This window comes from Epinephelus fuscoguttatus, linkage group LG6, assembly GCF_011397635.1.
Source record: "Epinephelus fuscoguttatus linkage group LG6, E.fuscoguttatus.final_Chr_v1".
Lineage (NCBI taxonomy): Eukaryota > Metazoa > Chordata > Actinopteri > Perciformes > Serranidae > Epinephelus > Epinephelus fuscoguttatus.
The window spans coordinates 35,066,441-35,094,417 of record NC_064757.1 but is presented as its reverse complement, the minus strand read 5'-3'; the positions used below and the strand labels follow the sequence as shown (position 1 = coordinate 35,094,417).

The window sequence follows — 27,977 nt, the reverse complement described above, 5'->3', positions numbered from 1 at the left end:
TTGCATTCAGATACGTGTTGTGGAGTAAAAACTAGCATCAAATGAAAATACTAAATAAAAGTACCTCAAAGTTGTACCTGAGTAAATGTGCTTGGTTTAATTTCCACCACTGCAATTACATTTCTTACCTTTATAACCTTTTTGCACAGTCTCTATATGACATAAAATAATTCATATCCATACACAGATGCTGTCTTGCTTGTTTATTCTTTTTTTAATAACAAGAAAATAGAATATCCACATTTTTAAAGTGAGCTAAAATAAAAAGCTACTTTGCAAAATATAAAATCTGAGTGATTGATAAAATACTGCATTATAAAATGATACCTATGAGCATAAACGTTATTTGTAACCCACCCTCATCCATACATTTCACAATATGCACAGGTCTACATTACATCCACTCATTTCCCATTTGTTCAACACGTCCCTCTGTTTTGGCATGTGCAACGTCTTCTGGCGTTATTTTGTTTGATGTGATGATCCTTGATGAGCAGTGCAGAGAGTTTGTATCTCATTATTTTTGTTCGTGTCAAAGTAAGACGTCAGTGCTTGTTCTCCCAGCGGATGTAAACATCATAACATTCATTTAAACTGTAAAATGTCTCTGCAGTCAGAGTCTCTGTCAAGTATTTGTGTCCCTCACTCCTCCTTTAGCCGTCTTGCTGTTCTCAGGAGAGCCAGAGGGATAACGAAAGAGGCTGAGGTGAGGAGAAAACAGATCTGGGCTCCAGCTATCCAGTAAACTGTGAAGAAAACACAAGATTTAAAATGACTACACTGCAAAGAGCAATTATTGCCAAGCAAAATTATTTCTACACAGAAAATCGGATCTGTAAAATGTTTCACCATGCCCAGTTTCCATGTCCAGGATAAGGTATTACAACTGTCTACAAATCTGAGCAGCATTTGGTGCCATCTGTCTTCCTTACCAGAGGATGACATGACTGGTCCAAGTGCTCTGGCCAGAGCGCCCAAACTACGCAGGATCCCCATCACTGTGCCCTTCTGATTGGCTGTACCTGGAGGAACATCCACGGCAGATAATCAGTAACAATGTGCACATTATAGCGTAATCAAAATGGTTCGTGAGTTTCCATAAATATGAATTAATAAAGAGGCTCACCGTGGTCAGAAACAAGCGTTGACAGACATGGAACTACTATTGCAGCCGCTGTAACAAAAATAAATGACACACATGACAGTTAACATGCATTTAACATAAATAAATCTGTTAAATGTAGATAAATTTCATGTTTTAGGTACATTTTGTCTTTGGATATTATCCTGCTGTCTTATTGGTTGACCTACTTCAATCACAAAACCTCTGGAGATACATTATAACTGACAAAATGGCAGCATAAAGTAGTTAACACAGTCACATTGCTGTTGTGGTCTGTGCCCACACAATATCTACATTTTACGTAAGAGGCTCTTGCAAAGATTTCTTCCTTTTTTTTGAGGGGGAGTTTTTCCTCATATGAATTGAGGGTCTGAGGTCAGACGATGTCGTATACTGTAGAGGTTGTAGAGCCTACTACGACAAATTTGTGATGTTGGGATGTATAAATAAACTGACTGTCAAATAACATAACAAACAGAGGACATCAGAGGCCTAAGGGAGAGAGCTAGACTATTTAATATAGCTATACTGTCAAGCTTAATTTACTCTGTGATGACAATGACAATTATAATTTTCCAGAATTTCTACTGCGGTTGCTCATTTTTCCCCACAAGGATCATTATTTTACCATATCACTTTTGCAGGGCTCATTAGATTTGGTTTTTAAAGGTTCTGCATGCCACATTCAGATCATTAATACAGCAACAAAAACACTATTTGCTATGTAAAGATAAAGTGGGGTAATGGCATCCTGGGCAGAGAATGAAGTCACACTGCATCTGTGTATGTTGTAATCAGAGCTTCTCTGTTCTTTGCTGTGGTAATCAGTCCAGCCGTGTGTGCATGTTAGTGCATGTGGGAGTGTGTTTAACCCTCATTGTTTATTACTTGTTTAGGCTGCATATGTTCATTTGATCACTGTCACTTCCGGTAGTAACTGGCACAGGTGTGGGTGTGGTTTCACATTATTTAACCTGTTCATTCACTGGCGTGGCGGCTTTTAGACAAAGAGGGTGAGATTTGGCTCTGATATATTCTGATGACCGATACTGCAATCACGTAATCACATCACATAGTATTTAATGTAATCTCTTTTTTCTTTAGTTATCTCAGTTGTTTGTTTAATAAATCATCATAAAACGCATCTTTGGACTTCGTCATGGGTTTCTTTAAATATGTCACACTTTAGACCCGACTCAGCCTCTTAGTGGCTGTTTTCATTTCATTGTTTATCCCAATGGCTAAAAGATTTTTGCCCTGAATTTTGCATAGAAGAAAAAGAGGAAGCTATACTTTATTAATCCCTCAGGGGAAATTCAATTTTTTTCACTCTGTTGTTATACACACACAGGCAGGAAATACACGCACATGCACTGATGGGACCTATACATGCATTAAATGGAGAGATGTCAGAGCAATGTAGCTGCCTTGGACAGATGCCCTGAGCAGTTGGGGGTTCAGTGCCTTGCTCAAGGGCACCTCAGCAGTGCACAGGAGGGGAACTGGCACCTCTCCAGCTACCAGTTCATGCTCAATATTTGCTTCAATGGGGACTTGAACTGGCGACGCTCCACTTCCCTATGGACTGAGCTACTGCCGCCCCAGTAAGCTCTTTAAAAAGTCATCAAATGCATCACTATTAATTGTGAATGTAAAAAAACCCTGAAATTCTGATTAGTTTTGTTTCACCCTGAGGGACTCAGCTCTGGGAGTTTTTCATCCTCTTGGTTCTTAACCCCCTAAAATATGGCATGATTTGTTGTACTATGATACTGTTTTCCACAGTTGATAAATGTAGAAATCACATATTAACTGTGCAGTTGCAAAGTCTTCAAAATTTGCAGTGTGGATTGATATTATAATTTATACTGGCCTTTTTATTAAATCAATATCATCAATAATATATTTTCACTAATTTCACACATTCATGGGAACAATAAAGGGTTCGACTGTCTTAACAACACACAAATAAAAATTGAGCTTACCAAATGAGTACAACGCCAAGCCTACATAAAGCATCGTTGTATTCCATGAGAGCCCAATGACAATGAACGCTGGGATCAATACTATGATTGCCTAAAAAAAAAACAGAAACATGGTTCATTAATAAAGAAGACAGGTGTGCAGTGGTGCATCGTGTCTTTTCAGCAGCAGCAGTATTTTATTATGTGTCATGTAAACAGAAGGTGCTCCTACCACTTGAACTGCCTTGACATGCTGCCCCGGTTTGATTCTGCGAGCATACCCGCCCTGGATCAAAGCCATAATGACACCAATGAAGAAGAACATCTTCCCCTGCTGCATACTATCGGGAGAAAAAAATGCTCGTAAAAATCACAAGGTGCGTTTACTGTAACTGATGACACACACAGCTTTATCTCTGAGCCCATACCTTGTAAAGTGGAAGCGCTGGTGAGTCAGAAAACTCAGCGTGAACTCCAGACCAGAGAACAGGAAGAGGTAGCAGAAATAAACCAGGCCCAGCGCTTGAAGCTTCTGCATTCCTGTTGAGACATTTCCACCTTTTATCTCTCAGTGTGCCAAACTTCAATCGTGCTAATAAATGGGTCAAATGGGTGCAAGCTACTGCCTCACACAGGAATCCAGTAGGTGCAGCACTCACTTTCTTTTGGAGGTGGATCTTTTGTCCTAGAAACAGCTGAAAAATGGAACAAAGATAGCGGGTTCAGAAGGTCTCTGGAGTCCCTGAATCCTGAAGATGAAGCCTAGAATGAAACAAGAAATAGTATCTGTATCTGTCAAATAGAATAACAGTGCTGTCAGACAAAAAAAGTTTTAAGCCAATAAGGAAAACTAACTGGTATTAATGCACACTGAAATGTTGTGGCCCCTTCACGCTGCACGCACATAGCACATATATCCTCCTGACACCTGAGGCAAATATTTTTCCTGTGCGGGAGACATGACACTTAGGCCCTCATTTTTAACACCATGCATGCAGTCTATTTGAGTCCTGATGTGCCCTGAAAAGCACATCCTGGGCTTACTAGTGATGTAACACATGTGGGTGCGTGACCAACAGAAGACATTGTCTGTCTTTTAAAAAAAGGAAGAAAAGGGGAAATTACAAAACACATTTTATGGCAGTGAGGGAGATTAGTGATCATATTTATATTTATATTGTGCTTCAGCGGGACCTGCTTCTTCTCATTTTGAACCTTTTTACATACTTACGTTGGCAAACTCAGTGTCTTTGTTTAAAACACATTTTAACAGTAAATCTGGTATGTGTCTAGTTTCTATCCTTCTTTTATCAGCTTTATTATTCATCTATTTCTTTTTACACACTCTGATTTATCTGGTCTTAGTCTGTGTTCAATGTTTTACTGCTGTTTTTATCTTGATAGTGTATACTATTTTATTTGTCCCATAAAGCACTTTGTAAATGTGTTTAAAAAGTGCTATACAAATAAAGTTTATTATTATTATTACTTCAGGAAACAGTAAAAACATCGGAGTCAGGCAAAAGAGCAGGATGTTGAATGCCCAGAAGACGACATATCAGCTGAGGAGGAGCTTAAAGAGGACTACTGACACCCAGCACCCATTTTGGATCATTATTATAATTTGGATTAGATTCAAGGACTTCTCTCTGGTTCTCACACACACACACACACACACACACACACACACACACACACACACACACACACTCACAAACACTATATATAACCATATAAAAGCATGCACATAACCTTTAATATTACATTTATTTCAACTAAAATTAAAACGTAAACGTACCGTATTGTAAAGTATGTTTTGTGGAAAACATTGACCTGATGTCCACTACAAGAGACATGTTATACGACATTATCATGAACATTTTTGAGATAAAACTCTTTGTGATATGATCCTGACATCTTAATTACTCAAATTATGTAACAAAAAGAAAAAAACAAAATATTCAAACATTTTCTTGCGGGTCTCAGGAGATTAAAAATATATAAACAAATATTTAAATTAGAGCAGAATAAATAAAAAATATAGTATATTACATGCCTGTAATCCTCCCTCACAGGTGTTTTCACTTATGTTACCTGATAAGACTTCTTCTATGAGCTAAGAACAATAACAGTGTAGTGTGTGTAGTCTGTACACGCCCACACACTACACTGTTATTGTTCTTGGCTCATAGTTCGGTGACCTCAGGTAATTCCTGGCATAGCTCCACCCAGCTTAGACCTGACAAGACGTCTAATTACTAATAATTACTTCCTGGAGTCTTGTAAGCTTCCACCCCTGGCCAAGAAGTAGTATGGCACATTACCCGACATAATTGTGTTGTTTTAAACACTTTTGTACAGACTTAAGAAATTAAATATGTTAATTAGTGAGCTTTAGAGTTGCTTGTGGGCGGAGTTTGTTACCTTTGGACAAGCTGTTTTCAGTCTTTATGCTAAGCTAGGTGGCTGTAGCTTCACATTTACTACACAGACATGAGAGTGGCATCAATCACTTCACCTTACTCTTGTACAACATGCTTCACAAAAACATCTGTGATTCAGTTTGTCAGTTGGCTGTGCGAATGTTTCCACAACTAACCTTGACATCCTTTGAGAGCGTCTCTGGCAGCATGACCCAAATGAAGAGCAGATCAGCGGCACTGAAGGCCAAGGCGAGCAGAGCTGGAGTTTGGTAGAAGACGTTTCCCGTTGTTTTGGAGCTGAGGGCAAAGTAGGCGCCCATCAGAGGTCCCACGGTGAAGCCCAAGGAGAAGGCGACGCCAATCATAGCCTGGTGGTGACAAGATTAAAGTTAGATATTGTAACATTCAGGACATTTACACGAAGGTCTTACAGAATATTTTAACTTTGATAAAAGATTACATGAAAACTAGCAGTGCATTTTTTCACACATGAACTTGTAGCACAAGATGGCGCATGCATCCAGCCACATTATGGTGTTTTTAGATTCCATATCCTGACAAAACATTCCCTGTTACAGCCAAAGAGAGTCTGTGCCTACCATTCCTCGGTTCCGTGCTTTCGGGCAAGGCAAGTCGGCCACAATGGCAGTGCAGAGGCTGACGTTGCCCTTACAAATGCCCCCAATTACTCGAAACAAAAGGAACATGCTGAAGCTCCGGGAAACGGCCCAGACTGCATAGGAGGACATCAGCCCTAACTGGAACACAAGGCACCCAATTAGACCAGAATGAATCAGCGTTGGTGTTTGAAGCTGCATGGTTTTCTTACACAAATGGGGCACAAACTGTCCAGAGTGAATGACTCTATTGGTTTCCATTGTGATGAGAGGATACTGAGGTTTATGTTGTAAAGCTTAAAAACAGTGTTACTCACTGTGGTAAGAATGAGTAAGGGTCGTCTGCCATGGTGGTCTGACAGAGCCCCGGTTATAGGTGACGACAGGAACTGCAGCAGAGAAAACAGCGACCCGATCAGACCTGAAAGGCAAGATGAGGGGCACACAAATGACTGCAGCTTCTTTGCATACTTAAAATTTTCATTGGTCATAGTATCAGGAAATGTAGAGCTACACTAAATGTGAAATCAGCCCAACATACCTCCAAACAGGACACTGTTGTATTTCTTTTCCATGGGAATCCCCACAGCCTCCCTGAACCAGTCCACAACACTCTGCAGAGACTGATACACGCCATCCTGTCCAACAAGACCAAACACAGAAAATACAACATCACACAGAGACAACACAAACACTAGTGAAGAGGTCCATTCAGCATGAGTCAGCACGCAGACTCACACACAGTCACAGCTCATGTCAGCTAATCTAATCACTCTGGAGTTAGTTATGGTTTATATGGAACATGTTCTTCACACAGAGCCTCCTTTGTACAGCAGAGCACACAAAGTTTACACATCTTCTGACCAAAACACCAACCACAGTAGAATCATTTTCTACTATAACCACTGGTTCCTGCGGTGAAACTGATGTACAACTGTCTTGCCAGGGTAATGCGGCTTACGTTTGAATTTTCAAACCTATCTGGTGATTCAAAATATTGATAATTCTTTCCCTTATTTACAGGCAGTCAAATGTAACTTCAATGAGGAAGTATGGCTGGTTCAATCGTCTTTTTAGAAACTAAACTAACCTCTGTTTGGGCATAATGATCCAAAATCGAAGGCAGCAGAGGAAGAATCAGTGTAAATCCCAGCAGGTCCAGCAGCAGGGTGATAAACACGATTCTGATGACCTTCGACGAGAAGGGGCCGCCATCCTCTGCAGATTTGTTTACGTCTGACATTCCTCCGACTGTATACGATGTCTCTTCTATTCCTGTTAGTGAGTGAACCCCAAAACAGTATATGTTAGAGGAGGACAAGAAACGTAAACTATTGGGAGAGGACAATCATAACAAAGAGCTTAAAGGGACAGTTCAAGCCAAAATCAAAAATATATGTTTTCCTCTTACCTGTAGTGCTATTAATCAGTCTAAATTGTTTTGGTTGAGTTGCGTAATGTTGGAGATGTCTGCCTTCTCTCGATTATAATAGAACCACATGGCACTCAGCTTGTGGAGCTCAAAGCGTAAAAAAATTGCCATGGTTGTGAGCAGTTTCACGAAGGAACTATTTTCTTTCTACCAAACTACACCTGCCAACTTGATCAGCCCTCCAAAGGAAGCATGCATCTACTCATGGACAAGAGGCTTGTGCTCCTCAGCTGAACTGTAACGTTACCCAGCTCACTGGTGCTCAGTGAGCTAGAAGTAGTTGCATGCTTCCCTTTGCACGGTGATACCACAATGATTGGCTGTTGTACTCCAGTAGAAAGAAAATAGTTCCTACATGAAACTGCTCACAACAAGGTCTGTGGATTATCTTTTGTAACCGGGTCATGATTTCTGGAAAGAGACACTGATGTTGAGTTTTTCAAATGTATTATTTTGGCACTTTGAGCACCATAAGCCGAGTGCCATCTAGTTCCATTATACTGGAGAGAAGGCAGACATCTCTACAGCTGATATCTCCAAGACTCTGCAACTCACACCAAAACAATCTAGATTAATATGCAGCACTACAAGTGAGAGTAAAAATATGTATTTTTGATTTTGGGGTGAACTGTCCCTTTAAATTTGCAGTCACGCATGTGTTATTTGGAGCCAATTATAGGCAATTTAAGGACATAATTCAGGCTGATGTGTATACTGTAGTTAATTTTTTCCTCTTACAGTCTCAGCACAGTCACAATATATATTTGTTTTAATATTCTAATTTTTTATATCTTACTATCTTATGTACTAGTGGTAAACATAGTAGCATAATGCACATTCTATTTTTCTTTTAATGCACATTTCATTTCTATTTTATTGCTTCATATTTACATACTTTTATTTCATACTCTTATTCTTACTTCTTACAGTTCTCTATTTTTTACATCGGAGCAACTGTAACGAATCATAATTTCCCCTCAGGGATCAATTAAGTATTTCTGATATTAAATTAGCTAGTGTTTGTACATTTCCTCAACAACAAAAATCAAAACCAGAATATATCCCACTCCACTTTCCATTAATTTAAAAAACAACAACAATTCTCTATATATGTTGAACTGCGTGCTGAACTGTAGACAATTTTTGACATGTGTGCGTGCGTGATACTTCTAATTAACTGGAAGTGTGGCAACTGTACAGTGTCTCAATTTCTCCATAACTAGTTCCCTGTGATATAATTCTTCCTGGGAAACTTCCTATGAATGTTGTTATGTATCTGTCCTTTATTGCAGACTCTATTTTTATTATTTAACTTGTTCGTCTCTCTTCTGTTTTTTTTTTTAATTGCTGTTTATAATTCTTGATGACATTGCTGCTACTTATTAGTTTTTATGAACTCTTTTTCATCACTTTATTGCAATTATATATTTGTATCCTTCTAGCCAATTTAATGTGAACTCTGGGCAATGATGTAAAAGAGCTTGCTGCTCAGTCAGTTTTCCCTGAATTAACAATAGTTGATTGATTGATTGGTACATGTGAGTTACTTTCTATGGAATTAGAGGAAACCCTGGGATCTGTAAAATACAGTAAAGCATTATTAGAGACAGTAATCAGTAGATGAATGGGTAGATCTTAGTACAAACATTAACAGGGTGAGTAGTTTAATTCTCTTTGTGGCTCAGTTAGTCAGAGTATAAGTATGTGAAAGTTATTGGTATTGGCAAAGTCACTCTTATGTGCTTTATCCAAAAAAAAAAAATAGGCTGGATGTTTGCAAAAGTAGGTGTATGCCAGTAAAGCTGCAACAAGCCAAGCTCTCCTTGCACACAGGTCTTACAATAAGTCATCAGGAAATAAAGAAGAAGGAGTAACTGAAGGAGGAAGAAGGAAACAAAACTGTAAATACTCAGATCACAGTTGAACCCAGTCTACATGAACTCCTCAGTAAAAGCACTGACATGAAAATATTTTAACTGGAATCAGTCCCCAAACAGTTGCACTGATAAATAAAAACACACTTCTTACAAACAGTTGTATCGATCCAGTGAGAGTGGTCAGTATTAATCAGCATCACCCCCTCCCGGACACCGTATCTAACCAAGCGATCATATTATACCAGCTTATATACAAACACTAGCTCCACAAACCTAAATCACATCAGATCACACCGAGCACTCACCGACTGCAGCAGCTCTACCTCCTCTCTGCCTCTCATCAGTCCATTATTATAAGTCCACACCAGGAAGCGGTGTCCTCTTACATTTGGATGACAAGATGTGTCGTAACCAACGCATGCAGACTAAACTGCTGCCTTCAAGTGCTTCTCGTAAGCTCGTATTTCCGCGTTCCACACTCCCAACAGGGTTTGCTGGCCACATCTGTGACGCACCGGGAAAACCCTTTGACTTTCCGAGGAGATAACAGACGTATGTGATCATAAAAATACATCTGAAGACACAACCCACCACCCCAGGAGAACGGATAACTTATTTATCTCCCTCACCTCATACTGGCATAGGGAAATGTCCAATTCAAGGGTAACTTTTGTCAAGCACATTTATCTGCGTCACTTTTTAGTAGTAATAAAATTAGTTGTAACAATATAATAATAATAATAATAATAATAATAACAATAACAATAATAATAATAATAATAATGGGATTATCTAAATAAACTATGTGATAAAATGAGTAGTTGGTGGCTGTCCACTGTTCAAAACCAGTGGCGCCCCCAGAAAGTTTTCTTGGGGTGGCACCAGCGTGACACCCCAAAACCCAAAGTCATAACTGAATTTCAGGAATCAAATTACACTAAAGTATGGAGTCATCCAGGGATGACATTTGTCTGTAGGCTGACATGGTAGTTAGCTTCCCTCTGGTTCCCTTGTGAAAACGCCTACTAGGGTTGCAGTGGTATGAGATTTTCATGGTACGATAGCCGTCTCAGAAACTATGGTCATTTAACAGCATCATGGTATAACAAAATTATTGTTTTCTGTCAGAAGACCAATTAAGCAGTGGCTCCCAGCTGGTGGGTCATGGTCCAAAAGTGAGTCATTTGACCTGACAGGGTTAGAACCCTGGGGTGGGGGAGCTGTTTTATGTGGAGTTTGCATATTCTCCCCGTGTCAGCATGGGCTTCCTCCCACAGTCCAAAGACATGCAGGTTCATTCGTGACTCTAAATTGGCCGTAGGTGTGAATGTGAGCGTGAGTGGTTGTCTGTCTCTATGTGTCAGCCCTGGCGACTTGTCCAGGGTGTACCCCGCCTCTCGCACGATGTCAGCTGGGATAGGCTCCAGCCCTCCTGCAACCCCTAAGAGGATAAGTGATTACAGAAGGAAAAAAAAAGACCATGTCAACTTTGTAAAAAAACCCACACTTTATATTGAAGTACAGTGAATATCCTGCACAAAGCTGTTTTAGTTTGAAGTGCCATTTCCTGCTGTAGAGTGAGTGACGGACAGCTCCTTGACAAAGACTGAAAAGTAGCTCAAGGACATGTCCAAACACAAGTTTGACACTGAATATATTAAACTGTGTGGACCTTAAACTGATGACTTAGGAGAAATCATGACCCCATGGCTGGACCAGTTGGGAACCACTGCCTAAAAGGAATTAAACAAACATTTTATTACTATATTTTAATGATGAAACCATTCTTAATAGAAATGTGTGAAAATAACTAAAATAAAGTTGAGATTTTTCTGTCCAGTTGATTTTTTTTTAATATTGTAGGGAAGAAAATGTACACAGTATGATAACTGTCAATTTTAATATCACAGTATACCTTGAAACCTGTATACCGTTGCAACCCTAATGCTTACAGGATTTTCCCAGTGGATTTTGGTTTGTGGACTGCCGTTTCGAAGCCTTGGGTTTGGCATTTAGGCCGTCGCCATCTTGGTTTTTTGAAGCCAGAAGTGGTCATATCTGGACGAGAGGTTGGAGCTGTGGAGAAGCGAGAGGTGGATCTGACTCATAGACTGCAGCTACGTCTTGCAGACAGCCTGTCACTTGAGTGGCGCCACCCTTACATTTAACTTTGGACGTTAATAAAATGAAAATGGGTGAGTTATTAGAAATCGCAGACTGATAAACTTTTTCTTTTTTTTAGTTATTACTAATTATCTGATGTGCATAGACTAATACAGGTACAGTTAACACTGCAAGTTACACAATGATCCTGCTTTAATGTGTTATGTATCTGTGTGTATACATTTTTAAAACAAATATGCTCTTGTACAACCACAATGTCAGACCTGTTCTGTTGTACGGTTCAGAGAGTTGGTGAGTAGTTAAAACAGTCATGATGAGAGTGGAAGCCTTTCACACTGGATGCCTCAGACAAATATGGCAGATATTCTGGTCCAACAAAATCTCCAACCTTCAACTGTACAAGAGAACAGGTCGCTGCAGCGTCACCAAGGAAATCACATTCAGATGTGAACCCAGAAGGCCCAAAACCACCTGGCGCAGAACGGTGACACTGGAATGGAAAGAGCTCACTGAAGACTTATGTCCCATAGGGGAGTTTATTGTTCTTCACATAGGCTGGTTGTCATTTTCCAGAAATAGAAAATACGCATCTTTAATTTGAAAGAGTACATTGTGTGTTAGAAAAACTAATTTAACTGTTTAAGACTTGTCATTCAGATATCTGGAGATGGTAGTTCAAGGGACCCCTTTGAAAACTGCCATATCAGTTGGTCCCTCACAAAAATGTAGTCTGCATTTGGATCACTATTTAGCCCCCTTTCCGACAGCTATGTCACAGTATGTCCTTGGCGTTGCCACTGTCAGTGACACAAGAAAAGACACATCAGGTGTGGCAATTACACATTCAGTTTATTTACAAAAAACGTAAATGATATCGTGTGACAAAAAGGTTAGAAAGTAAACAGAAATTATTATTTACATGGAATATAAAACAAAAATACTGTTACTTCTGTACTGCTGAAATGACTTAACTCTCTCACTGGTAAGGTACACAGCAATCGATGTTCAAATACCCAGCAACACTTGAAGGCAGCACAAGGATTTCCACATTCAGTGGTATTGAGGTTGGTCCAGAGCCTGGGCATTGAACATGCATGTTAGGTACCAGTTTGTACGTAATCATTACAGTTCACAGTGATTGTTTTCATGTTTTACAGTACTAATGATTCATGTCTCCCTTCACACAAACTGCAGGATATCCATTAGTGTGATTACACTTAACAAATCAAAATAAAGTCTTAATAAACATGTCACACTTTGTACAGTCACCATCCTGGCTCTGAAATGTTTTCTTTTGCTAAACCGCACAAATTAAATCCTACGCATAACAGCTGTACCATAAAAACATCTTTATTATAAAAGGTTTAAAATCTACAAAATATGAAAAATTCATGTGTAACCAGGTTGTTTAGAAATACACATTACAGTAAGAAGATAGGGGACGGTCCATAAAAACAAAAACTAGCTTCCCACAAAAACTCAACAGTGAGAGCCATCCCTACCATCCGTAACATAAAGAAAAACGTTATATTCTGTGTCGCATGAAGTGACGCTTCAGTTCATAGCTGTTTGTGAGGTTTCGTCCACAAAGCTCACAGGTGAAATGTTTCTCGTCTGTCGCTGCTGGGCACAGGACTTCAGGAGCTTCATCTGTGACTGTGGGTGCACCTTAGAGATAAAAGAAGTTAGTTTAGGTTGGTGTCACATGCTGTTTCCCAAAACTAATCCCATGATTCCTCCCCCTCATCAACAAAAAATAATGAAAATTCCCATCACAATTTCCAGGAGGCTGATATGGCATCTCCAAACTGTTTGTTTTTGGGGTTGAAAGATATCAAATTTACCACAAAATTAAACAGAGAAGAGCAGAAAATCTTCACATTTGGAAACACTGCAACCTGCAAATGTATAACTGTTTCCTTAAAAGCTTCGACGACTGATTTTTGAGATCAAGAAGGGGTTTCCAGATTGATTTTGTTTTAACCACGTTCACTCACAAACCGCCCTTCATATTTTCTACATGGTGATACCACCAATATTTAGTTGGGTAAGTTTCTGTGGGATCAGACTAGCTGATGTTAGAAGACAATAATCAAATCCCCTAATTGAATATAAACACATCTAGAGGCAAACATTATTCATAAAGTCGATCTATTTATAAGAATTTAAAAGGACTTGCATTTTCTCTGGCCACTGCCAGAAATAGCTGCTTTATGAAACCCACCAGTTGGGATCCACTGGTCTAGACACAATATCAAAAGGAAAAACAAAAACACAGAGCTTGTTAGTTTCTATCATTTGAGCCATGTCAGTTAACTCTTGTGCCATACCCTAAATGTATCAAACAGGCAAGTAGTCATGGTATGGTAGCCAGTGTGTTGATCAATGTAGGGAAAATGTTGAGAAATTGCTTTTTGGGGGGAGATGATGCACCTCGATACACGTTGCCTTGAGCAGAAATTATTAGTCCATTTACAGATAAATTCAACTGTAACTTTTTTTATACTCAAGCAGTCGTTTCAGTTGTCAGTACCCGATAGTTCCTGCTCTTCCACTGAGCGAATTTGATGCTTTTCTCTGTTGAAGTAACTTTGGATTGCTGGTCAGACAAAACAAGCAATTTGAAGACGCCATCATGGGCTCTAAATAAAAAAAAAAATCTTCTATTTTTTATTTTAAATTTTTGTGCATTACATGATTAATTGCGCATAAATTGAGCTTATTAATTGGTAACTAAAATAAACATAAATTGGAGCCCTATTGTTTACCAAGGAAAATAGTAATGTATTGTAATATGCATCAACCCTAAGCTCTATAGAAAATAGTAAGCCACGGCACAAGATTTCGATATCCCAAGCGTTCTGGTTTCCGTTTGTTGTCCGAGTGGTATTGTCAAATCACATTCAAGTAAACTTGGGTGCTAGCAGGTCAACAATTCGTGTGGAGAGTATCACACATTGGCTGAAATGCAATCTCGGAACCCACTGGCTATTGTCTGCCAATGATTTCAATTCTTTTCTAATTCATCTACTTTTGTATCTGTTAATAGAGATGACCAAAATGTTGTCTGGACCTGTCTCAAGTTGCTAATTTAACTGTAAGAACTGAGCGGCGCACAGAAGAGAAGTATTGTTCCAGATATCAGCTGGCTACGCTGCATGTCCTGAAACATCGCCCGTGGCCCCCAGAAGCTTTACCATCACAACACGACAGCCGATGGGTTCCGATGTTGCATCAACACAGACTGACACGTGTCAAGAGAGACTGCTGGAGTGCAGGCTTAAATAGAAGACAATGGATGCAGTTGTTTTGACGTGTCGCCCCCTTACTGTGCATCAAAACTCTTGTTCTGTCACTTATGGTCAGAATAACTGATTTGGACTCTTTGTGATCAATTTAGTATCTTACCTTTGGGAGCACATGAATCATCAGCATCCTCCATCCTGTCATCCTCCTCATGTTTCTGATCTACGCATCGGTTCTCATCGTCTGCAGTGATCGTCTCATCTTCTTTGTCCTGCCTTTGCTCAACATCGTCCTCATCTTCCTTTTTGCAACACTCAATAGGCTGCATTTCTTCTTTGAGATTTTCATTCTCAAGCACTGGCATTTCTCCATAGAGGTCTCTTACCTCCTCACTGTTGTGCACTTGTTCCTTTTTGCAGTTTGTTATTGAGACATCAAAGCTCTCCTCATGGCTTATCCTAAGTTCTGCACACTTGAGCGGAGGAGTGTGCGAGTGCCTTTTAACCGATAAACTTTTTCTAGCCCTGCTGTTGTTTGGCTGCATCTGATTTTTCTTCCCAAGGGCTGAAATTTCTTCCATATTAGCTTGATTTTCAGGGTTGTGGGCCAAAGTGATGCTGTCCTTTGTATCCAGGAACATCATCTCACTTTGATCCTTATCTACAACCTGACTCTCAATGTTCTGCTCTTTCCTAACCGTTCTGTCATGAGCTGCCTTCTTGTGTTTCTTGACAACGCTGCCATCCTCATCCAGCAGCATGATATTCTGCAGTATACTGTGTTCTACACTCGCCTCAATGTCCAACATTCTTTGCTTAAGTGCCTTTTTATGTAGCCTTTGGGTGTGTGTTTTTTCTGCTGCCTCCTCCTTTTGTTGTGTGAGCAATGTGCTGCTGTCCTCACTATCTCTGCGTTTGGTTTGGGCTGACAAGCACACAACTGCTTGTTCTTGTGGCTCCGGCTCACGCTTCTCTTGGACAGCGGTGTTTGGTTTTGTGTCCTCATCCTCATCCTTAAGATCTAACACAGAACTCTCGGCAGGGCTATTTTCATCATCGTCCTGCTCTTGCTTCTGATATTCTTCTTCAGTCTGTGGAGTAATTTTCTCCTTCACATTGTTTTCTGCCATGTTCTTAGCTCGTGTCTCATCTGGAAGTTCAATACAGTAGGTGGCAGAGTCATCAGTTTCTGCATCCTCACTATCATTGTTGTGGTGCTCCAAGTTAGATGCAGGTTCCTCTTCTTCTTCTGGCATCCTATCGTCTCTTGCCTGTAGCTGATCAAGACTGATCTGACCCACAAGCTCATGATTCCTGACAACCTGTAAACAAAACAGACAAACAAAAAACTGTCAACCAGAGGAGCCATGGTCTAAATTAAGGACCCTTTCACACCCACTTTTTTGTCTGGACTTGTGGACTTTAAGGTTTGTTCCGAACCAAAATGGTGTGAAACCCCCCTGGACAAAACAGCCGAACCTTGGTGCAACTGAAAGACGATGTCTCAGTCTGGATCCAGCTGAGTCCTGGTTTGGTTCGTTTCTGATGTGAAAACATTTTTTTGGATGGATTGGATTGTTGGACCAATTACAGAGAGTTTTGACAGGCTATCGTCTAGTGATAAGAGCAGTGTAGCGCCTCAGTGAGTAGGGGGTGGGTAGTTTAGCGACAGAGAAAGTGACTGTGCCTGCACTTAGAGCAGACAAGACAATCGGAGCAGAGGATAAATTAGCAGTTAAGTTGTCACGTGGTGGTAAATGTACAGTGTAGGTTTCAGTTTGTCCGTGAAAAAAAGTCACAAAAAATGAGCTGGGGAGAGGAGGAGATGACGATATGAAGAGTCAGTTGGAAAAACTAACAAAAACTTTTCAAGTATTTTCCAAGAAGATGAGACGGGATACGAGAGGACGGGAGAGCCCATCTACAAAACAATCAGTGTAGGGAGATACAGCTCGTGTAGGTGGTGATGATGATGACAGGACATAGGTATCATAAAACTTCAATTAAAAGCCTAGCCCCATTAAACGCCCAGTCCCTTTAATTAGCCCCCTACAAATTTTGGCAAATAAAACCTGTCCTTAATAAATGCCTGTCCGAAACATAGGCCTGTTGATTTCAGTGATTTAAGCAGATAGCTTGGGCCATTGATTGACGTTTTATGGTATGTTATGTAAAGTGCGCCTGCATAATTGAAATGTGAAAACAAAACTAACCAGATAAAATGTATACAATGGGAAAAAATGCAAATCTTGTGTCAGAACTTTTTTGTTTTGACTTTCAGGTGTGAAAAGGCCCAAAGTTTTTCAGCCATAGTTCACAGTGTACTCCCTTGCTTGCTCTGTAGGTAGCACTGTTTAAGTGGGATCTATTGGGATGACATTTGCAGTGTTGAATGCAGCTCATTAACAATCATGAATTGTAGGACTCTAGGTGGATATTTATTTTAACGTCTATTGGAATTAAACGCAACGTTAAGTAGACTAGAATAAAAAGAGTGACATAAAGTTCCAGTGTCCCCCATAAGGCCTAAGCACTGGATACAAAGGTGTTCATGGAGTAACTTTTTTCCTCCTAATGCCTTAATTACGGGGGTTACTGAAAATGTGAAACAAAGACGGTGTCTGTGAATCCCTTTCCTCTTCCTTTCAGTGCATTGAAAATAGATAATCTATAATTCCTTCAGACACAAAGGAATTCCAGTGATGCATTCAGAGGTTCAGCAACCAATCCTCACCTGATGCTTATCACTCAGGTGTGCCTCCAGGTCTCTCAGCTGAGTGCAGTCGAAATAGCACAGCCGACACTTGTAGGGTTTGTTGTCATCGTGCTTCGTCATGTGCAAATGCAGGTTTTCAGCACTCCCGCATGTGAAAGTACATTTGTGACAGCGGAAGACGATGCCTTGAAGGTAACGCGACAGCTTTGAGCGGCGCACCTCTATTGGCACAACACGTTCCTCTGCGAACAAAAGCAACAAGAACACTGAACATACTGTGACGGATGAGCATATGAGTGGGTTGGACCAGTGAAATCTGTCCAGCATCCAACCTACCACGGTGCAAGACAATGTGATCGATCATGTTATTCTTGTTCTTGGTCTGGTAGAGGCAGAAAGGGCAGCGGAGGTCTTTATGATGAGTAGGTTCTGACTGGCATGTGGAGTGACCTGTCGCCATGTGCATTTCCAGGGTTTTCCTGATAAAGGCAGGAGGAACAACAGACAAGTGTTTGGAGACAACTTCTGCAGTTAAAATATCTAAAATGCAAAGTTAATTTTAAGTTTTCAAATTACAAAGAAAAATACTCCTTTTGGTTGTGACTTACTTCGAACCAGTGAAAAAGTCGCAGTCCTTACACTTGACGAACTTCTTTCCATGGCGATTCAGGTAGTGTCGTCGTACACTAGACAAATGTCCAGTGTTGAAATTGCAAAACTCACAGTGAAGAAGAGAATTGTCAGGTAACGTGGCTTCTCGCCCATTTGCTTTAGACGAGGCATTAGTCTGCGCCATCAAGGTATAGTGGTTTAACTGCCGCTGCACATCCGGGGGCTCTGAGTACTGCGAATCTGTCAAAGTACAATAAATCACAGTCTCTGTAACGCCGCCAATGCAAAAAAGTGTGTATTAGATATACATTTTGATAGTCATGATTTATTAAACATAATAGGTATGACTTGCCTTCAGTAATGTCAGGTTCTTCATCAGGTTCAGGCCAATTGTTTGATTCCTCTGATGAATTGTAGGGCTCCTCGTTGGCCCTCTGACCACTCTCGTCTTGGCTGTCAGTCTCAGCATGATTCACAATGACATCTGAGCATTCAGCATCCATACGAACAGGGAATGAAATACACATGCACTTAAAATATCACAGAGCTCTGTGCAGTAAAGATGATTATTGGCATACGAGAAATATTATCTGGTAAATGAATACATTTAGGTGCCATTTTTATCGATAACAAAACGAGAGTGGCACAAGTTAAAGACAGAGGTGGCTATTAAATAACAATATGCCTGCGACAGCCCGTATTTAACAATCATTGGCTGGATTTTGGTGTTACTAAACCATCCTCATCAAAATCACTGAGCGAAAATGATGCAAGAGAGCTGCAACAGGTTTAATCTACACTCAGCTAACAGTCGGGATGAAACAGTATTGAAATTTCATATCACAATTATAGTGACCACAATGATCAGTATTATCACAGAATTGTTAAAATGTGCTGTTAACTGTGTGGGAACAAGGCAGCGAATCACTCCCATATCTCCTGGGGGAGCCTTTCGGTCACTGCCTTTTGGACTAAAATTCATGGCATTCATGAAACGGTTTTCTTGACCAAAATAACCTTTAATTTTGAACTGATGTACCTGATTAGACTGGAGGAACTTGAATGGAGGAAAAGGGATAAATATCTGCTAAGAAAACTATTGGTGGCATGTAAGAAATCCTTAGAAATGCCTAGTATTGATGAATGGATTGACTTGGTTTATAATATCGTGCCTTTTGTACAGGTGACTCACCTTCATGTGATTTCATAAAATGACTCCTCCAGAGGCCTATGATGGTCGTTCGATAGGAACATAAACTACACAGGAAAGGCTTTGTAGTTCCACTTTTGTAAATGACGTATTTGTTGATGCTGTTGAGATGATGAAAAAAACAACTGTCAGATATTATCACAGTTAACTCATCATTAACTTAAAATTCATCTGAGATTCTGGACAACAAAGGGCATCAAATTTGCGTATGTTTCATTTCAAGACTTAGGGCTGGATGATAGAACGACAATGTACCATATATCGATATATTTTTAAGCAAGATATAGATTTCGGCAATACTGTTTATATCGATATAGAGTCAAGTTGTGTTGTGTGACGCATACAAGTGTGCTTCTCTCCTCTCTCACTCTCCACACAGCTCTGCCTCACTCACTCACTCACTCGTTCTCCAGCAACACTCAGAGAGACACAGAGCTGCTCCTCTGTTTAATCTGTCTGTTAATTAGTCTACAGTGCGACATCGGTCTATGTGTTGCACGTGCGCTCAATCAGTCTGCGAGATGAATGAAGTTACAGCAGTAGCACACGTGAAAGAGCTGCTAAATTATGTCAGGTGTGCGTTTGTTTGCTAGTTTGTGTGTGAGGTGGATCATAGCGCATTGCTGTTCTTCTTGGTAGTTGTAGTCTAATGTGTGACACTGAGATAGCGCCTGGATGAAGGCGACAAGTGTGTTTAAAAACAACTGCTGCCACAACACAGACGTTGCATTTACAAGACGTATCCCTCGGCCTCTCTGATGCTCTGTGCATTAATAAGATTAATAACCTGTATAGATACAAATATTTAAATAATTTTCCAGCTCTGGATTCATTTGAAAGGCCAACAGATGGAAAACTACTTTTTAACTCCCCCCACAAAGATTTTTAATTGTTCTAAACCACAGTGGATTTAGGCCTACTTGATACTCATGTTATAGTTTTGTGTCCCGTGCCGCAAACCTTTAAATCTTTGTAGCTCCAGTGCTGTGTGCAAAAACGTTAACGTACAGCCCTGCTATTTGTTTTATATAATTTTTCATTTACAGTGGAATAAAATTCCTGTCTTTACATTTAATTTTGACCATAATCTGTTTTTTATAAGTGCTTGTGCATCTCAAATGTGGTTTTGACTTGCAACTGAACATGTAGCCCATTTCGTATCAAATACTGAGAGATATAGCGTGTATAACCAGTCAGCCTGAAAATACAGAGATATAAATATTTGTCTGTATCGCCCAGCCCTAATAGTATTGACCAACTTTGTAAAGCTATCTGAATGTGTGCAAATAAAGACAATTAGGGAGCTCCCATCTATGGAGGTGTAATCCCAAATGCAGCAATTAAGATACAAACTTTTGTTAAACATGAACAAATCTGTGACTTTTGTTTTGAATGGACTGTAATTCAAAGGACAGTATTTAAGGTATACTATGCAGGATTGTTGATAACTGTCTGTAAACACACTCGCCAGTTAAAGTGAAAGTAAAAGCCAACCCAGGTTTGCTCTCTTTGATGTTTTGCATCGTTATATTTTTGGCTATCGTTGATTATTTTTTCTTTCGGCGCTGTCTCTTACATGCCTCATCTGTAAGCAATGACTGACCAAATTTTTGACACCACTATATGCAGACTGACTCTGGCCATTTTAATTTCAGCACTAATACGTAACTCCAAATCATTAAAGTTCTTTCTTACCTGTGCTTTAACACTGTGGTAGGCAGATTGGCCCGGTTCTTCCTGATAGCTGCCATGGCTGCATGGCTGCGCTCATGAGAACGCAAACCTTTCAGTGACATGAATGACCGCCTGCACTGTTCGCAGGTGTGTTTGTCTTCTTTAGATTCCAGCTCTGGTTGCTCCAGCTCTGTGGACTTTGAAGGTGACGGCAGAGGACTTGGTGGCAGAGCGAAAGTCTCTACTGGTGTCACGTTCCACTGGGCCAATTCCTCCACATTTTCTAATTTGAGAAGTACGTCCTGCTTACAGAGCTGAAAATTAAACACAGAAATACTCAACAAAGTGTAGCTAATGGATCAAGAGGTGTATATGACCATATTGGCAGAGTCGACTTACTTTAATGGATTTGGCCTCTGGTGTTGTCGTATCAAGCGATGCTGTTGTCTTCTCATCCATCGCTCTCTTTCTTGCACTCTCTCTGTGGCAATCCAGGTGATAACACAGCTTTCTAATTCCATTCATTTGTTTGTAGCAGTGCACACACCTGTAAAGACCTGTACTACCCTTCTTTTTTCCTGTTGATAACACAGTGAAGTCCAATATGGAGTCCAAGCTATGAAAAGCACTATAGTGGGCTGCAAGCAGCTCAGATGAGTCAAACATGAACTCCGGACACTTTTTACATTTCATGGGTCCATCTTTCTCAGATTCAGCTTCACGCAGTTTGCTGGCTTTGCGTTTACGTTTGTTATACTTCTCTAGCAGCTTGTGTATGGTAAATGGATCCATTTTGTGAGTCTTTTTGTAGTGACATTGCAGGTATCGCCTGAAGAATCCTTTATAGTTACAAATGTGGCACTTGTACACCATCGTCATGTTCTGTACTGATGGTGCATTGGATTGAGAAGTCTCAGGAGTTCCCAACTGGTGACTGAAGCCGATTTCGGTGCTCAATGGTGATCCCTGAGAGCTGTGATCAGGTTGCTTTTCAGTTTCAGTGTCAGGTTCAGAAGCCTGATTGTGGTCCCTCTCACAGTGGATTTTCAGCTTCTTCATTGAAGGATAAATTAGTGGACATCTTTTACACATGTACCCTCTTTCATTAGCACCTTTCCCCACTGAACACCCTACCATGTTGGTCATGAGTACTTCATCCGTTTGAAGTCTATCTGCCCTGACTATGAGGTCTGGATGCTTCATTTGGCAGTGCGTCAGAGTGCCATGGTAGCTTGCATTCACATAGGAGCAACATGGACACCTGTAGACTAATTTTTTGTTTTCATCGGTTGTCGTGCTGGATTTACATGCCTCATGCTCGATTTCTGGTTGCTGAGTTAAAGGGTGGTCAGGAGATGTTGGTGCTGGCTTCTCTTGGCCATGCTTGTACACTGGTACATAGTACTTTAAGAAGCTGTCCCTTCCATGTTTCTTAATATAATGGCTTGCAAGTTGAACTTTTTCGAAATAGGAGATGGAACACAGGACGCACTTGTACATGTGATCCGGAACCTTTGAAACAGGTGCATTCTTGTGGTGGACACGCACATGTCGACCAAGCGCAATTTTTGTGCTGCAGCTGTAAGCACAGTACTGGCACTTAACCACTGCATATATTTTCTTCCTTAAAAAGGAGGCCTGCGATACTAATCCCCAATTGCTTAGGGTCTTAAATTGTTTTATTTTACTCACAGCTGATGGTTTAGATGGTTTCAGTGTGTTTGGCACTGTGCTTGCAACAGTTTTAGTATGGACCTTCTTGCAGTGCCTGTTTAGCTTCTCCTGCGTTGAACAGACTTTTGGGCAGGATTCACACATGTAGCCACGAAGTCTCAAAGCGCAACCAGGACCTTTACTTTTCAAACAGACACCCCAGTGGTGTGAATGTTCTTCATCCACGTAATGACTGTCCGCCGAGCACACAAGAGCAGGATGCTTCATCTGGCAGTGAGTGAGAACTCCTTGATAATTGGAATTCACATAGGTACAATGTGGACACTTCAAGACATGCATACCTGTTTGGAGTTGCTCTTGATGTTTATCTGAATCATCATTTGCAGCTTTATGGTGTTTCATTCCACAGTGAGTGTGGAGACCGCGGTAGCTGTGAAAACTCGCAGGGCAGTAAGGGCACCTGATCAATGTGGAAGATGCTGGTTCTTCAGAAGATGAATCAGGCGACTTGTCAAAATCAAGAGGCACTTGGTAGGATTCGAATGACCCTGGCTTGTCATTGTGGTCTTCCGTCTGCCTGTTTGCACTTGGTTTCTTGCTGTTGATGACATCCAGAATTGAGCCGTCTTCTTTCACAGACCACGGATGAACAGCTTGGTAGTGGCGTGTGAGGCCTGACTTTGAGCTACCTTTAAATGAACATGCTCTGCATGAATACGTCTTGATTTCATTTTGTCCAGATCTTTGAAATGGTAAGCTGCCATCAGTGCCATCATCCTCACTAGCATCATCGGTGTACTTTATACGGGGTTTTTTCCTTTTGGGAGAACGTGTTTCGGGACCGACATACAACCGAGTAGTCACATGGTCGAGGCTTGCACTACGTTCTGGGTGTTGTTCCTGGTAGTGTTTATAGACTGCTGCTGCTTTTTTGTGTGAGAAAACACACCTATCGCAGTGATAGCCTGTCTGTATATTTCCTTGTCTGAAACACACTCTTAAGAGGTCTGTGACTGAGCGATTTGCCCTGTGGATTTTCCGCATATGCCTCTTCAAAAGATTCAGATATTGAGTGCTATAAGAGCATCTATAGCACTGAAGGGTCCTCTGTGTTTGTGAGGCTTTCATTGAGGGTGGTGCCGACACCGGTAAGGGTTTGCCAAGCTGTTTTACTTTTTTCTTTTTACGTCCTTCACCATCTTGGGATGCATGACTGACTGACAAAGACTGGTTTGCAGTTGTGTTCAGGTGCAACCTCTGTGTCTTTGCATGAACAATAGAGGTGTACAGACGGACTTGTTCAACCTTAACCATGAATCCACGATGTTTTTTGGCGTAATGTTTCATTACAATTTCCATAGTACTCTGCCTATAGTTGCAAAAGTGGCAGAAAAACTTTTTTTCATCGCCCTCATTCATAAGAGGAAGAGGTAGCCGTGTAGAAAAGGAAAACTCCTTTGCTTGGGATTTTGATTTTTTAACTTCATCACGCATCAAAGCTGTATGTTCAAGAATACATTCCATGCTGTATTGAATGCCTGAGTGAACTTTGTTTTGATGGTTCGCTATTCCTTTTGCAGATGGATTACCAAAGTTGCATTTTTGGCAGTAAAACAAGTTTTCTGCGCATGCATAAGCATTGAGGCTCGTCACTGAAGCATCTGCTGCTTCATCCACTTCATCTTGAAGTTCTTTTTCACTACATACCTTAACTTGTTTAGAAGTTTTAGAACCAGAAGATGTTTTACTTGCTAAGGCCTTAGCTTCTCTTTGACGTTTCTTTTTCTGCACTTCAGCACTATACACCACGATCTCTTCAGTACCTGTTAGTGCATGCATAGAGTGTTTTGCGTTATGATGACCAATAACGCTTCTGATGTTGGTACTTGAATAACTGCAAAACTTGCAGTAAAACAACTTATCTGGTGAACTGCTTGTTAAACTGTACTTTCCCACAGACATTTCCTTATCATGTTTGGTGGGTGACTGAGTTCCTTTATTTCTGTCCACCGCAGATTCCAATTTCTTAGTTTTTGGTAACTCTGAATGAGTCTGCAAAACTTCTGGTGTGCGCTTATGCTGTGACAGCTCAGCTTTGTCTTTTGTTCTCTTGGAAGAACCTGAGATTTTTGTTTGAGGAGCAGATTCTTCAGTTAATGTCACAGAGTTTGGAGACTTATCTGGTGTCCTCTGTGACTGTTTGATTTTGTCAAGTGTGACTGCTTCCCCTGGGTGGCTTTTTTGGTAGTGGACACGCATAACAACAGTTGACTTATGACTAAACTTGCACTTACTGCAATGATACAAGATCTCATCTGCTGTTGTAGAGGTGGGATGTTGGGGTGAGGGTGCATTTTTGACTTCCTTAGATGGTGTACAGACCCTCTCAGGAGAAATCTCTCCTTGTCTTTCCGGACTGGGCACTGTTTCACATGTATTCGACTGGGATGAGCCCTTTTGACATCCAGTTACCAAATATTTGCAGTACATCAAGGAATTATCCATTTTATGTTTTGGGTGAATTTCCTTGTAATGGTTTTCCAAAGCTTCCAATATGTTGGTGGTAAAGGGACACACAAAACATCTGAAAACCAAACTGAGTTCACGTGTTTGCATCGTGAATACATCTGGGGCCCCTCGATGTTTTTCAGAGTAGTGTCTCTTGATGGCAGCTACACTTACAAATTCAACTGGACACTGCAGGCAACGAAAGGTAGCACTCGCATCACGTGGATCCTGAATGTAAGCAGTGTTACATCTTATATAAGGGTGGTCGATCTGATAATGGGTGGTCACAGAACTGATGCTCACATCACGGTAGTCACAGTGCTTACAATAATAGACCTTTGAGCCTTCCGTGTCCCCATTGGCAAGATGAAGATTCTTTTCTCCTTCATCTTCGCTAACTTCAAATGAAAACTCTGGGTCATTTGTTTCTTTTTGTTTACTTGCGTTTGCTTCCTCCGGGAGCTTTGTCTCACTTACATCAGACTTTGCTTTTTTAGCAGGAGGAGCATTCATCCTTTCACTGTCGGTCCTCTTGCCAGTTTTTTCAGGGGCTGTTTCTCTGGATTGTTCCTTAGGCTTTAATGGTCTCAGATCGGTAATTAAAAGGTGGTCATTTAGCAAAAAATGATCAGAAACACTGGTGATGTCAATCATGGGCTTTGCAGTGACTTTAAACACACCACTACTGTTTGGACGGGAGCATGAGGGGGACTCTTGCAAAATTATAGTTCCTTTGGCGCTGTCGAGAAGCTTTGGGCTATCAGCTGACTTCACTGATGGTTTCCCATTTGATCCAGATGATGGTGCAAAGTACTTGGTAATGGTTTGCAAGGGCCTCTTGTAGATCTTAACATCCTTCGATGAGTTAAGTGTGCATTTAGTTTTTGAGGTAGAAGTATCCGAAAAAACGTTGGAAATCTCTTTTTCTTCTGCAGCTTCACTGTGCTGGTTTGTTGAAATAACAGGTGTATTGGTCTCCAGGTTTTGAGAAATGATAATTTTCCCAATCATGTTCTGATCCTCTGATTTTTTGTGACATTGTTTCTCATGGTCGTTTAGAGTGTCCCCATTGCAAGCTTTGAAATCACAGTGCTGGCATTTAAAATCATCTCCTGAGGTGTTGCTATGGTTGTCAGTGCTGGCTTTGAAAGTGCCGGAGCATTTTAAACCAGCCACTGTGAGAGCAGCATCTACATCAAAGTCATGCACCTTGTTAAGGTGTTCAAAAAGGTAGACCTTGGATTTGAAAAGGATCGTACAGTGACTACACTTGAAAGACTTGACTTGGGATACTTGATTCTGTGTCATGGGGCCAGGGGTGGAAAAGCTCATTGAATCTGAGGGGTAAATAACAGATAAAATTAAATACTCAACTTAATTTCATGCACTACATTGAAAAAACATTGTCAGAAAAATAACTGTGATATATACCTTCTTGCATCTTGCATTCCTCTTTAAACCCGCAGCCTTACATATGAAGACACATTTGTGACACATCTAGAGGATGGATAACATTCATTACTGCATTGCTCATAGTACAAAACCAGCAACATATTTGACTATTACTTTAGTTACCACGTAAAGTTGAGTGCACCGAGGATTACATAGGGGATTTTTTTTTAAAAAACTACAACATGAAATGCATTGCGCTTCTAACGCATTAAAGGAAAAATCAATTGATCGTCAGAACAAAACAGCAGTAAAAACAACTTGAGACTTCAGCATATTCAACAGGAAGGAAGCGTAAAACGAGCCCTGCTCCTTTACAGACAAAACTAACACGAACACTTTCAACAACACGATCGAAAGAAAAAATGGACGAATATAATTTACTGAAATACTCGGAGCACATTAATGATATACTCACATAAGGCGACAAACTCCGGATGAGGCTTAAGACGCAATGTTTAGAAGCGCTGATGTTGATAACGTGAAGAAAACACAAGTTTCCGCCATTTTTCCCGCGAGTACAACTCTCTGGCTTGTCCTTCCGCTCCATCGACGAAACATCAATGGACTTTACATCACTTCCTGTGAATGTTACTATACCTTCAAAATCAAATGAATTAGCGGCGCTGTGCACAAAAAACAATAATCCCAGTTTCACTATGATGCCTTAGAAGAGACGCAAATGCATCAATTAAACAATAAATTAATTTACCACCCATTCGTTCACATACTCGTATTAGCCACTAGATGGCACTATGTCACCCACAATTCCGTAGGGTTCATGCTGCAAAAAAGATAGAAATTTCCAGTTCTTAATGTGGAGAAAAATGTTTCAACTCCCCTTAATTAAAATGCAACATATTAACCAGGCATTTTACTGAATGTAATAATAATGAAAAAATAATTAATAACAAACCCTTATGTGTCTTTTTGATGTATTTAATTGAAATAATGCACAGAAAACAAAAATAATACATCCAGAGCAAAACTACACATTGATTAAAAATATGTCTACTAATAAAAGTATAAAATAAATCTGTAATTAATAAAATGTAATCTAAAAATAAAAGCCCAATATATTTTCTCATTTACACCAGTGTGTTATGATTTTTAATGTTATGCTAAACTGTATTATTTTACAATTGGCGCAGCTCATATTTTCATTTCTATTAGGAAAAAAATAACACCTACTCATGCTTTAATTGTAAAATCAGAGACAAATTTGACCGGAAGTACTTATAGTTTGCTTTGTGGTCACTTTGCTAGTTTAAAGAGGATGAGAACATATTTAAAATACATTTATATAAAAGATTTGGTGCCAAACTCCTT

At 40.3% G+C, this 27,977-nt stretch overlaps 2 protein-coding genes across 2 annotated transcripts; both read right to left on the bottom strand.

Annotated features, from left to right (window-relative positions):
• Positions 1 to 188: 188 nt before the first annotated feature.
• Positions 189 to 9,885, bottom strand: mfsd10 (major facilitator superfamily domain containing 10). Its single transcript, XM_049578424.1, has 13 exons — positions 9,742 to 9,885; positions 7,218 to 7,402; positions 6,669 to 6,765; positions 6,445 to 6,548; positions 6,110 to 6,268; positions 5,687 to 5,878; positions 3,747 to 3,849; positions 3,516 to 3,627; positions 3,320 to 3,428; positions 3,109 to 3,199; positions 1,127 to 1,174; positions 933 to 1,022; positions 189 to 746 (listed from the first exon to the last, which is right to left on the bottom strand). The coding sequence occupies exons 2-13, from the start codon at positions 7,368 to 7,370 to the stop codon at positions 643 to 645; spliced, it is 1,362 nt and encodes a 453-aa protein (XP_049434381.1). The 5' UTR covers positions 7,371 to 7,402; positions 9,742 to 9,885; the 3' UTR covers positions 189 to 642.
• Positions 9,886 to 12,388: 2,503 nt separating this feature from the next.
• LOC125890028 (zinc finger protein 462-like) lies at positions 12,389 to 27,339 on the bottom strand. The gene is made up of 11 exons (XM_049578413.1): positions 27,067 to 27,339; positions 26,631 to 26,696; positions 21,417 to 26,536; positions 21,039 to 21,331; positions 19,326 to 19,444; positions 18,486 to 18,617; positions 18,130 to 18,373; positions 17,858 to 18,000; positions 17,540 to 17,763; positions 14,969 to 16,127; positions 12,389 to 13,228 (listed from the first exon to the last, which is right to left on the bottom strand). Exons 2-11 carry the CDS (start codon positions 26,638 to 26,640, stop codon positions 13,086 to 13,088), a joined length of 7,587 nt encoding a protein of 2,528 aa, XP_049434370.1. The 5' UTR covers positions 26,641 to 26,696; positions 27,067 to 27,339; the 3' UTR covers positions 12,389 to 13,085.
• Positions 27,340 to 27,977: the final 638 nt, after the last annotated feature.

Bases quoted from the DNA above. Each gene is read 5' to 3' on its own strand.
- mfsd10 (XM_049578424.1), bottom strand. From the start codon at position 7,370: ATGTCAGACGTAAACAAATCTGCAGAGGATGGCGGCCCCTTCTCGTCG. The intron at 6,766-7,217 runs GTTAGTTTAGTT...CTTGTTGGACAG, and splicing joins ATCATTATGCCCAAACAGAG to GATGGCGTGTATCAGTCTCT. The intron at 3,429-3,515 runs GTATGGGCTCAG...TTCTCCCGATAG, and splicing joins CAGCGCTTCCACTTTACAAG to TATGCAGCAGGGGAAGATGT.
- LOC125890028 (XM_049578413.1), bottom strand. The intron at 16,128-17,539 runs GTGAGGATTGGT...TTTTGTTTACAG, and splicing joins ACCTGAGTGATAAGCATCAG to GTTGTCAGGAATCATGAGCT. The intron at 13,229-14,968 runs GTAAGATACTAA...TTTATCTCTAAG, and splicing joins TGATTCATGTGCTCCCAAAG to GTGCACCCACAGTCACAGAT.